We start from the raw sequence: 14,215 nt of genomic DNA on the forward strand, positions 1-14,215 counted from the left end.
ACAGACACTATGATATCACAAACCATAGAGCACTTAGATGCAGTGTGTATATTAAATACACTATGATATCACACACCACAGCGTACTTAGATGCAGTGTGTATATTTCAGACACTATGATATCACACACCACAGCGTACTTAGATGCAGTGTGTATATTACAGACACTATGATATCACACACCATAGAGTACTTAGCTGCAGTGTGTATATTACAGACACTATGATATCACACACCATAGAGTACTTAGATGCAATGTGTATATTACAGACACTATGATATCACACACCATAGAGTACTTAGATGCAATGTATATTACAGACACTATGATATCACACACCATAGAGTACTTAGATGCAATGTGTATAGTACAGATACTATGATATCACACACCATAGAGTACTTAGATGCAGTGTGTATATTACAGACACTATGATATCACACACCATAGAGTACTTAGATGCAGTGTGTATATTACAGACACTATGATATCACACACCATAGAGTACTTTATAGATGCAGTGTGTATATTACAGACACTATGATATCACACACCATAGCGTACTTAGATGCAGTGTGTATATTACAGACACTATGATATCACACACCATAGAGTACTTAGATGCAGTGTGTATATTACAGACACTATGATATCACACACCATAGAGTATGTAGATGCAGTGTGTATATTACAGACACTATGATATTACACACCATAGAGTACTTAGATGTAGTGTGTATATTACAGACACTATGATATCACACACCATAGAGTATGTAGATGCAGTGTGTATATTACAGACACTATGATATCACACACCATAGAGTACTTAGATGCAGTGTGTATATTACAGACACTATGATATCACACACCATAGAGTATGTAGATGCAGTGTGTATATTACAGACACTATGATATCACACACCATAGAGTACTTAGATGCAGTGTGTATATTACAGACACTATGATATCACACACCATAGAGTATGTAGATGCAGTGTGTATATTACAGACACTATGATATCACACATCATATAGTACTGTATACTTAGATGCAGTGTGTATATTACAGAGTACCATAGTGATGAAATATTCCTTATTGTCCCCATCAATTCACTCTGACACTCAATCATGTATCCTCTCATAAATGAAATCTCTGTGGAAACTTAATTGTCCATAATACATATATTTCTTGCCAACACTGGTAACACATCAAAAAACAAATGTAGTATGGTAAGCATTTCCCAGTGAAAATTAAATGGTCTTGGGTTTTGGTCAAAATTCAAGATTGTATATTTTGGCTAATTCACGTCAGTCTTGAAAAGAAATTGTATTCATGTTCCTGTTGACCTTGACTATCACTAAAGTCATTCCTTCATCACATCTATGTGGGTTTGTGTCTTCTTTCTGAATATAAGCAGACATGGTATCATCCTTGATGTAGAATCTCGATGGATGTTTACTTATAGTTCCACAATGTCTTTTCTCATCCCTAGCTAAATGGTCTTCTCATTTTCTGTATTTAAAGAAGAACAAAAAATCAGGTTTTAGTTATCAGCATACATGCCTTGAATGGACTGTCTGGGTATTACAGTTTTGAGTTATGCAGTAAATATGGATTTTGAACTACAAATATGGCCGTCATTTGGTCAAATTTGCATATATCGCAAAACAAAGTGAGTTGCATATGTACCACATGATATGTGGTCACCTATATGAATGAAGCAGCATATTGCATGTCTGAGAAATGACATATTACGGATGGACAGGCAAACAGATGGATGAACAGATGGCGCCCATTCTCCCCATCAATTGCTTTAAGTCAATGTGATTTATCCCAATTAGTAAAGACTTTGTGGCCACTGTCTCCAATGAGGCTGATCAACAATGTGGTGAGATACACTTTGGTGGTGCTGAATTGACCATAAGAGCACAGAAGAGCAAGTACATTCATTGTGGTGACCATCCTAATGCTGAATGACTTGAACATGAAAATCAAATGACTTGAACATGAAAATCAAATGACTTGAACATGAAAGAGTACATAAAAATAGTAATTGATAAATGTATTGATGACTTCATAATACCTGACACAACAACAGAAAGAGTGACTACTGGTAATGACTCTACCGAGATTCATTTGAGTAGTATCAACCGAGACCATGCATACTGTGTTTCTTGTCACAATGATAATACCTACATTAAAATGAAAGATGCTCAGTAAATAACGATGGTAACTATCTGAAACTATACATTTTCAGAAATGTGATTATGTATACATTTGTTCATGGTGTTTTTTTTTCATACTGACCCAAATTGAGTGTTTTGGGGGTGACAACACAATTTCATTAATTCTATTAATTAGTCAATGAAAAAGTGTAACTTGACAATAAACTACAGAGACACGATGTTTCTGAGTGTTTTAGATTCTTCAGATGTAAAACATAAATTCAACAAAATTATATGCTTCTTACATGTCACGTTCCTTTTGAAACAAGACAGTGAAAGAGAGGTATTATAAATCTAAACTCTTAAATCACAGTACTTCACTTTCACTTCATAATATTGTAAAAGACAGGAGGTGATAGGAACATAGAACTTTGTTGAATTTATGTTCACATTCTGATGAATCTAAAACTTTCACATTATGACGCCACATTCTGCTGTCAAATCACATTTTCTCATAGGATTTTTTATAGTTCACACCCAAAACATAACCGTTTATGGTGAATGTGAAAAAATTAACAGCACAACAGTAAAAGTCACATACGGTTATTATCATTAGTTATACATGTAAAAGACGTTACAGCATAGAACATCATGCATCCACTATGTCTTGACTTTGTACTTGGTTTATCCATCCATCGTTTTTGTAAGAAAACCAGAATTTTTATGTGAAACACATAATGAAAAAAAACTAAGCAATCGGCCCACAAATCTGATGCACTGAAATTGGAGTGAGTTGAAACTGGGTCGAGTTGAAATCTAAACTAATCTTTGACCAACACATAAACGAGATTGTACAAACAGAAAACCGCCTAGTGGGAATAGTATGAAGGATTTTCAAGTTTCTCGACCAGGATACTTTTATTTTTCTGTATCCTAGACTAATCAGACGTCATCTTGAATATGTTTATTCAGTTTGGACACCATATAAATCAAATCAAATCACAGACAAAAAGTCTTCATACTTGTCTTTGGTCAAATCAACACCATCGAATCAGTACAAAGAAGAGCTACAGAATTGATCCCAGGAATGAAAGATTTATCATACATTGACAGACTAAAAGCCTTGAAGTTACCAAATTTAACTTACAGATGTGTTCGCGGCGATAATTGAAGTTTATAAATACACACATGGTTTCTACAAAACTCAATCTCCCTCACTATTGTAGTGAACCCTTCAACTCGTGGTCACTCTTTCAAGTTTGCCGGTAATTTTTCACTTATAGAGTCAATTTTTCACTTATAGAGTCTTCCGACCTTGGAATAATTTGTCTGAAGATGTTGTGAATGCACCGACCATTGATTGTTTCAAATCAAAACTTCATAAATACTGGAAATCAGCACCATTTCAGTATAACTATACCATTGACCCATATTTCAGAAACTACAGGCGTGGAGACTTCACACTTGATTGACACTTACATCTCACCAAATGAAACTTTGTACAGGTCACTGACCTACATCAACAGTACCAAATGATGATGATGATGATGATGATGATGATGATGATGATGATGGTGGTGGTGGTGGTGGTGGTGGTGGTGGTGATGATGAATTGATCCATCACTGTATGATCTCTACATTGTAACAACTCAACCATTACATTACTAGAGTGATATAACGGTAGTTGCATGAATAAAAGTTATTTTATAACCTTATTTCTGATTTAGATAGTTATCTCATTCAGTGTTCAACATTGATAAATCTACTGCCAAATTTCTAACTTTGTTACATTACAAACATAAACAAGACATCACATATAAAGCCAGAGTGACCAGCTTTGTTTCATTATCAAATTCAAAATAAGCAAATTTCTAGGTGACACGCAAGTATCAATCAACACCATATCAAAACTGACGAAAAATTTGATTGGTCAATCTATGGTCTGCTGTCATATTCGGTTCTAAAATGACAATGTAGATTGATGATGAAACTATATGCAGTACGTATATAGGAAATTTGTTTTACATGTAATACACAAAAACTTACCGCTACAGATTTATTTTCTCCACATTGTATTCTCGTCATCCATTGTTGATTGCTTCAACTCAAAATAAAGGCTGTGAAGTTGTATGTCAGCATTACCAGTTGTTGAAAGGTGAATGCTAGGCATATCTGACGACTCCATGGATGGCGGCTGCCATCTTGCTTTTAGGGGAGAACCATTTGATATGGGGGGGGGGGGGGCAGGAGGAAATAGGTATGGCAGCAATTTTTGTCCCCATCACTGTAACAGCAATTTTTTTCTATTGTCAATCCTGCATTAAATTATTTTTCCATATGCAGAAGCAATGCAATTTTTTTTCACGGTTACCAATTTTGTAATATGTGGTTCATAACTACACAGGGAACCTTGCACACCCTGTGACATTCACATGCCTAGGACAGGGGTGTGCACATAGCTGTACCAGCTCAGTTGAGCCACAGTGACTGTATCAGCTATGTGTACACTATCCATGTAACAACTCTGGCCAACACACTAGGTATAAACATACCTAGATTTGTAACTGGTATGCCAACATCAATGTAACATGGATGTGAAAAATAGCAATGCATCATAGGCTTTTACAACATCCATGTACAAGAGCTTTTTCCCACAGCCATGTACCAGCTATTATAGCATAGCTGTAATATAGATATTTCCCACAGCCATGTACCATCTATGTGAGCAATGCTAGTCAGATATGAGCAAACGGGTTGCTACTGTAACAGGGTATTATTCCGCCATAGCTGTTACATGTACATTGCATGTGCACAACTGTGTGCTAGATATGCAGTACTGGGATGTGCAAAACAGTCATGGCACAGAGGCGGTATTCCACATCCATTCAACAGGTTTATTTTTCACAACCATGTACCAGGTCTGTGGAAAAATATACCCTGTAACAGGGCTGTGATGCACACAGTTGGTATAGCTGTGCTCTTCTTCCTAGCACTAGGATGTCCTAGGATGTTCCCTGTATATACCTACATGTCACTGGTTCATTCTGGTCATCCAGACTACACCAAACCGACTGACACTTTTCAGTACCTCCACAGACACCCAAACACATGTCACCCAAATTCAGTCTTTAATGGTTGTTATTAAATTGAAACAATGAGGTATGAACGTGCAGTAACGAAGAAGATTTCCAAAACAAATTGAAATTCTTCATAAACAAATTGACACAAGAGGATACAATAAATCAGAAGTGATTTGCTCGTTGGGTCCATTATGAGAATAGGGAGACATTTCTAAAATCAGACACCAACTCAAAAGATTCCTCTGGTCTTCAAAACAACATATATAGTCCCAACATCAAAGCGTCTAAACTAAAAGGTGCATTAACAAAACATTGGGAACTGCTAGAAAATAATGTAACCTTGAACCAACTCTACCTGACCAAACCAATCATAGCACAGAATAGAACAAAACAAAAATCTTAAAGACATACTTCTCACAACTAAACTGAAGTCCTCTGCCTCTAAAAGCAAGGCTGAAAATAGCCTTGCTGATCATAATGTGATTGAAATACTAGCATCTCTGCTCTTTTTAGCCAAACAAATGCGAGAATGCTGTCTTGTTGGACATAACTGCGACTGATGGAGGACCCCAACAGCCAGTCCCAAACGTCTTAAAACAACAGTAAACTAGGTATCGACCAGGGGACTTATCGCCAATGTCTTCCCTGCTAACCTACCCTTATACCAGGGTCAAATAACCTTGACAAACCGGTCACTTGACTAACTGAACTTTAAACCAATTTATCATACCAATTTAACAAAATAATCAGCTTTGGAAAATGCTTCCTTTTATTAACAAACTTGAATTAACAACCCTGTGGTTATATGGTAAACGCAATGTCATAAACTTATTCAATATTGATGGTGTTCGGAGTCCCCTTCCCTTTCTTACCGCCGACATTTAGCTGACTCTCACCGAAGCAGCTTGCTTCCTCTATTTCGAACACCAATCTCGCAACCTGATTCGCTCATCAAAATGGATTTAAAGAGAGGTCTTGGCGGCGACAGTAGGGACGTTCTCAGGAGAGGGAACATATGAATATGAGTGAGTGCTTCCGCGTCATTCCTAGGTAGCAACGGATATCAATCGGTCGTCTGCTCATGCTCGCACTTTGTTTTGAAAGTGCGCCACAAACATCGATGTAAGGTAAAGCAGGAAGCTACGGTTCGGCACACGACCCAATGTTGTTCTACAGTGAGTAAGACTAGGTTTCCAGTAGTTTCAAGTGTTTATATTGATACTTTCGTTGAATCTGAAGATTATTACATCAAAGGAAAGAGGTGAACACAGAAAATACACATCACCAGTAGGCTTTATTGCAAAACTATAGTCATGATCGTTCGCTCACCTTTCACGCACATACATTGCTTATGCGTAAGTAATAATAATACATCATTTTACATTGCACAATTTGTATCACATATTGTTATTCGATTATAAATATCCATAATCATAGCTTTATTGTTCGATGATGCCCATGACTGATGCAACTTGCACATGATTTGAAATTACAGGAGGCCAGACAGGTAACCTCTTTGTATATTTGAAATCCATGTCGTCAAAATGTGAACTTGCTTCACTGAACAAGAGTAGTGTGTACTTGCACAGGACAATAATGTAAAGAAGAAATGGAAAAACAAGTACTACAAAGAATAGTTTTTTTTTTAATATTCTCAGTTTAAAATGAATTAGTACATTTGATTAAATATCTCCCCTTTGTTGTAAATTTTTCATTAGGACATCAAAATTGTTCAATATCAGTTCTGTACAATTAATTTCAATAGTATATTAAAGCTATAACAGTAATACCAGTATATATTTGTTATTTATAATGTAATGTGAGGTAAAATATGAAATAAATTACTGACACACTACTCAACATTGTTTTTACAATTCATTTGACAGTTGTTTGTTATTGCATGTACAGGAAATTATTTGTAAGCAAAGAGAATGAATACAAGTTAAAAGTGACTAAATCTAAGTCACAATTTGAAACTTCATATATTGTTACAATTCACCCCACATTGATCTAGGATTACAAGTTAGGTGTTATTAAATACCAGTTGTATGGCCTAGAACCAAAGAATAATCCTTTGTAATCCTCCTGATTCAACTGATAAGATAAACACTGATGTAAGACCTGGGGATTGAAACCCTTGCCTTTGATTACTAGTTTTTAAAATCATTTCCTGTACATACTGTGTAACAGATGTTGATGATCAGATCACATTATATTTAGTGTTTTAGTTCTCTACTATTTATTGAGTAACAGAGACAGACATGGTTTCCTCTTCTTTTCTTTTTTAACTACAACAAAACACATTCATATGACCGTTTTGAAAGTTCTTAGCTTTCTAGTATACTATTAAATCTATCAAATCTATCAATGGTGTTGTAGCCCAACTGTACCATACAGTTTTAAAAATGTGTAATACACGGTGAGCCATTCGAGGTATAGGTGGTTATTTGTTGTCTATTAATCCCTGTTGTTATCTTTACAATATATGTGATAATTTGGCTGTTGCTATGTGTGGTCTCGTTGCTAGGCACATTTGCATATATTTTAGAATGCTTATTCATTTGTCTATAATTCTTGTTATCTTTACAATATACGTGATTATTTGACTGTTGCTATGGGCATGGTCTTGTTTGTAGGCAAATCTATATACATTTTTGAATGATTATTCAATTGTCTATTAATCCCTATTGTTATCTTTGCATAATGTTATCAATTTGCTGTTGCTATGGGTGTGGTCTTGTTGCTAGGCACATTTGCATACATTTCTGAATGTTTATTCAATTGTCTATTAATCCCAGAGGTTATCTTGGTGAAATACATCACCGTTTGGCTGATGCTATAGTTGTGGTCATGGTTGCTAAGGACATTTTTAGCACAACTCAACTGAGGCTCAGTAGTGCTATAGGGATCGCCCAGCATCTGTCTTTCTGTCTATCTGTGTGTGTGGATGTGTGTGTGTGTAAATAAAATAAAGTACAAATACCAGTAATGGCATTGTAGCACAACTGTACAACAGTTTGTAAAAATGTTTATCCATATGCTAGTCCATGCTAACAATAGGTCTTCATTTCTTAAATGGCTATCCAGTTGCCTAACCAACTATGTTGCTATCTTTGTGATATACATGATCATTTGGCTGTTGCTATGGGCGTGGTCTTGTTGCTAGGAACATTTGTGTATATTTTTTGAATGTTTATTCATTTGTCTTTCAATTCCAGTTATCTTTGCAATATACATGATTATTTTCCTGTTGCTATGGGCGTGGTCTTGTTGCTAGGCAACTTTACATACATTTGCTGACTGTTTATTCAATTGTCTATTAATCCCTGTTGATATCTTTGTGAAATACACTACTGTTTGGCTGTTGTTATGGGCGTGGTCATGGTTGCTACGGATATTTGCATAATTTTTCGAATGTTTACTCACGTACCTACCAGATGGTGTTGTTATTTGATCAAAATATAGTGCCATTTGGTTGTTGTTAAGGGCGTGGTCATGGTTGCTAGTGCCAATTGTGTCAAAATATTTTGAGGAAAACCTGCAGAATAACACTTCTAGAAATATCTCACCAAGTTTCAGTCTCATTGACCAAGTACTTTTTGAGATATAAATTTTTGACCAAAATTCACATTTTTACACCTAATTTGCATATTGCTAATGAGATCATTACATGGTTAATATTTCTTCATCTATACACCAACAGATGCATCCGTGTTAAATTAAATTGGAATTATAGGTTTTTGACCAAAAAGACACATTTTTAGCCCTAATTTGAATATTTCTGAGGAATCATCATGTCATAAACAAATCTTAATTTACTCATCCCTAAGAATGTTCCCATCAAATTTCATGCTAATCTGCCCAGTAGTTTTGGAGTTTAGGTTTCAGACACTATGCCATGCCTATAGCTAACAAGCGACCTATGGGTCAGAATAGCTCCGCCGTTCTTTTTAGTTTTTATTCTGGTAGCGATGTAATAAAGTGGTTAGTGGTTTCAAATGATGTCTCACTATAAAACACATTTTACACAGAAAGTTGGTAAAATATTGTACTTTTATACCATAGTCACCATGTTATAAAAAAATTTACTGTTATGAAAATTACACAAAATCTCAGAAAAATAATGACTGGGAAATGTGCACACACACACACACACACACATACACACACACACACACAGAAATTTTGAGGTTGGCTATAAATAATTCCAGTGTCTTACAGCTTTAACCCTGGAAAATTTTAATAATGAATAGGGATCTAAAATAATTTTGAGGCAATTCGAATTTCAATTTTCTAACAAATTTACCAAAAACACTGTCCATAAGCTTATTTGTCAACAACATTCAACTTGTAGTAGACATAACATCGTCTAATATTTAAATTTACGGAGTGTCTTGTGACCTGCGCCTGTCAGCAGACTCGGCCATTTTTTTTTCATCATTCCATTGTATTAATAAACTTTTCTTTCTCTACAGATTTATAACTCTAATCTCAATTTTTGCACATCGATTTTTTTCAATCACAGTTTTTGATTAGTTTTCTCAAAAAATCTAAAGTTGTTTCAATCAAACTAAATATGACTGCAGTTTCAAAACTCTAAAAAGTTGCGTATATCCACACATACGCATCACGTTTAGATGAAATCTCGGGATACGTGAGACATCGCAATAGTTTGTGACATCACCACCCACCATTTTTGAAATTTTCATTGTCGTGCTATGTACAATGTCAAACTACTAAGTAAAAGTGTTTTCAGAGTAAAATTGAACAGAAAACTAATGATCGGACACAACGTCAACACTTTATAAAAAGGTATATGCAGCTGTTTTACTTTTTTGACGACGCTGAAGAATGCTAGTTGAAAGTTTGCAGCATCGTGTTTGCCCTGTAATTCACACGTACTGTACATGTGGATATCAATGTATAGCGTCAGCTGTTGTCAGTTCACACTTCGTCTTTAGAAATAGTTGAGTATTTGTCATTATTGTAATTAATGGTCGTCTACATTGTTCTTTTCCAAAGACACTTTTTAATACTTCATTATATTTTAAATCAATGCGACCATGTGGGCAGAAAATGAAAGTACAATTATTAAAGTGAGTGTGGGGGGTCGATGGTAACCAAATTGTGACACTTGAAGGTGGTGGTCAGCAACCTTTGAGTGGTGGCCGCCAAGACTGAGTCCCGGACGCTAGCGACCGGTGCCGACCGGTGTTGGCAGATCCCTGCATATTATCTGAAAACATCAAACTTTTATAGTGGGTCTAAAGTGTGATTTTAGTGAGTACCAAGAACTCCACGTTGCTTGCTGCTGGTTGTGGAAAATTGCCCGGTCAGATCAAGCAAGCTTCAACTTCCGGGTCAAATCAGTCGTTTTCTACCGAAAATTCTTGAACGGTCCGGACCGTTACACAACGATCCTACTAAATTTACTTGCCATGGTTATTTAAAACACATAAAAATCCACCTTTTTGTGAAATTTGTAAACTTTCCGGTCCGTATTGAGGAAACTATGACTCGAGCGAAAACCGGGTCAAAATTTCAAGGCCTCAAGTATACGTCCCGAATTTGTCGGAAAATCGGTATTCCTAAATGTAATGCCAAAATTTATTTTGTTGGCACGAAAGAAGAGATGTCAGTTGAGGTTTAGGCGTTTTAGTATCTAAAATGGGGGACTCTAGTGAAAGTTACGGCGAGTTGAAAATACCAAAAAATAAGGCCCGTGAGCAGCCATTCAAACTGTAACAGTCGCTATATGGAGGATAGATTGTATGCAAAAGAGACCGGATGTTGCGGACTGGCTGATTATGTAGAAGGGGTGCCGAATTTGGATTTGCAACCCTGTTTCGAACAAACACTTGTCATTTGGGCGACCAATGCGTAGAATTATGAGTATAGCACATATTACATTGCTTGTTTGACGCCAATAGTGTCTTTTGAAAAGTGGCAGTTTACTTAAAGTCTCGTCGACTGATTTCCAATATGGCGTCGGTCACAATGCTCATTAACATACTAATTTTTTTGTTAAATTACAAGAAAAAAATCATAAAAAATAAAAATGAAGATGTGCTGACTTGAAATTAACAAATCTGAGTAAGCTACCCCCTGCGCATCAACACACCAGATATCAAAGCAATCTGACAGGTAGTATTTTAGGAGATGATGAAAATGTCATTTTTTGAAAAAAAATCATAAAAATTGAAAATAGCACAGATCAACTTGGCATGAACAAATCTGAATAGCCTCCCCCCCCCCTCCCAAGGGAACATGCACACCAAATATCGAAGAATTCTGACTGTCACTTTCGGAGAAGATGATGAAAATATAAATATTTGACGGACACCAATGATTCCACCTATACTCTATTCCTTAATACACACCTATACCTAAAGCTATGCTTTCAGCTTTCACTGACAGCGGAGCTAAAAAGACAAGTTATAACAATTTGGGAAGGGTCAAAACAGGTGTGTATATATATATTCAGGCCATAGATATATGTATTGGTGTATATTTGGCAATACATAGGTCATTTTAACACCTTGTGTATATCATTAATGAAACCATAACAACAACAAATAATAGCAAAGACATAAAACACAACATGTATCTCATATTATCTTAACAAAGCCCATTTTTTAGAACAGGCAAAGTCAGAGAGGCCAAGCCAAAATGATTTGGTCTCATGCCATTTTGTTATTTGTGTGATTTTTTAAACCAAATTTACTGTGCAGATATAGTTTAATTTACCTAACAGCATACACAGTGAACCTTGCACACCCCTGTAACATTCATATACCTAGGGACAGCATTGTGCAAATAGCTGTACCATATCAGTGGAGCCACAGGGGGCTGTACCAGCTATGTGTACAATATCCCTGTAACAGCTCTGGCCAACACACTAGGTGTAAAATACTGTACCTAGATTTGACAGATGTATGACACTAGACTGGTATGGTAACATTAATGTAACATGGATGTGAAAAATAGCAATGCAGCATAATTAATTTATGTTTTTACAACATCCATGTACAAGAGCTTTTTCCCACAGCCATATACAAGACATGTTAGCATTGCTGTAACATAGGTATTTCCCACAGCCATGTCCCAGCTATGTGAGCAATGCTAGTCAGATATGAATAAAAGGGTTGCTATTATTCCAACATAGCTGTTAGGGACTGGTCAATTTCTTCGGCCTGGGGGGCCAGTGGATTGGGATTGGTGGTGGTGGGGGGGGGGGGGGTCACCCTGTTTTTGAAATTGGCGGGGGGGGGGGGGTGTCATGCTGTTTTGAAAATTGTGGATGGGGGGGGGGGGGGGTCATTGTGTTTTAGATTGTGATGGAAGAAAAAAATCCTTTCTACAATGGCGTATAGCCTTGTCTGAAATGTGGTACATGTCAATATTTGTTCTTGTCCCTGTTTCTTACATGGATTCTTTAACATTACTTATTAGTTCAAACATAACTATACATAAATTATACATATTCATATACATGTACCAGTATTACCTAGCTATCACACTACATGTAGTTACAGAACATGTCATGTAAATGCTTGGCTGTTTCACAATCAATGCTTCACTTATATTGCAGTTTGGGGCAAAAGTGAACTTTAAGGTTTCATAATGGTAATTTTCATAGATAGTTTATAAATGAAGTTAATCTAAATTGTTCTACTCATCATGTTATTGACACTACAAATCACCACATCTCATCAGATTCCAGTTTCTATTATACACTAGGTATGACCACCTAAAGTTCTCTAACATACCGGTGACTTTATTATACATGCAATATTAATGGCCCTATACTAATGTTACATGTCCATTTTATGTGATATGGGAAACTCATTTAAAACATACATTGACTTTAGCTTTTCGAAGCTTGGAAATAATTACCTCAAAGGTTATGAATAACCTAAACATTGCCTTAGTATCTCAAGCAAAAAACTCCAGATCTGCCAGGGGGAAAACCCCAATGACTGCCTCACCCCCAGAGGTCACTCATGCATTCAATCAACAATCAGATGCACCAACAACCTTTTTACTGTCATAATGGTATTAAACGTTTCTTAAATATTTTCATCCTATTCTAATTTGAGATGACATTGTCTTTTCAAGATGTGAAATGTTTGCCAAGTCTAAAATTGCCTTAATCTCCAAATCTTCCCTACCAATGATACTACCATTAGATGTGCTGACCTTTACTACATGTATATAATGATGCCATTTAACTTTTTAAGAACATATTTCAACCCTTAGTGTAAGTTATAAAGAATAGTTTCTGATACTTGCTGTCTTGTAATGCATGGATTAAGTTATTGCTTGAAAGGGTCTGAATAGCCTAAATATTGGTTATAAGAGTAAAAATCCTCCAGGGCTTCTAGAGGGAGACCCCCTCAGACCCCCGACAAGAGGTGGATATATCTCTGTCTCAAGCTCTTCCCCTCTTACTGTCAAGATGCTATCAAAGTATATTTCAAAAGTATTTCAATCCTATGTAGTTGCTTTTTACATGTTGGCGTTGTCTTGTAAGGCTTGGAAATTATTGTCTGAAAGGGTCTGAATAGTCTCAAAATTGACTTTTCAGAGTAAAAAACCTCTAGGGCTTCTAGGGGGAGACCCCATATGACCCCCCCCCCCCCCCACATGAGGTGTACACATCCCAGTCTCAAGATCTTCCCCCTACCTCTTACTGTCAAGATCCTATGAAACTATATTTCAAAAAATATTTCAATCTTATGTAGTTGCTTTTTACATGTTGGTGCTGTCTTGTAGAGCTTGGAAATTATTTTCTGAAAATGTCTGAATAGTCTCAAAATTGACTTTTAAGAGTTAACCTCCTGGGCTTCTAGGGGTCAGTGAGTTTTTATCAGCCCGATTTAAGAATCTACCTCCCTCCCAAGGCTGGAAAAGCTGACATTTATGTGCACAACTGTGTGCTAGGTATGCAGTATACACAGCTATGG

General features: G+C 36.3%; 1 protein-coding gene across 1 annotated transcript in view; it reads right to left on the reverse strand.

The window, feature by feature from the left end:
• Nucleotides 1-1,053: 1,053 nt before the first annotated feature.
• Nucleotides 1,054-14,215, reverse strand: part of LOC144450227 (histone-lysine N-methyltransferase EHMT2-like) — a 148,885-nt gene continuing 135,723 nt past the window's right edge. The window contains exon 9 of the mRNA XM_078140819.1: nt 1,054-1,516. Coding sequence (XP_077996945.1) covers nt 1,493-1,516 — 24 coding nt within the window. The 3' untranslated portion in view covers nt 1,054-1,492. The remainder of the gene's footprint in view (nt 1,517-14,215) is intronic.

This window comes from Glandiceps talaboti, chromosome 19, assembly GCF_964340395.1.
Source record: "Glandiceps talaboti chromosome 19, keGlaTala1.1, whole genome shotgun sequence".
Lineage (NCBI taxonomy): Eukaryota > Metazoa > Hemichordata > Enteropneusta > Spengelidae > Glandiceps > Glandiceps talaboti.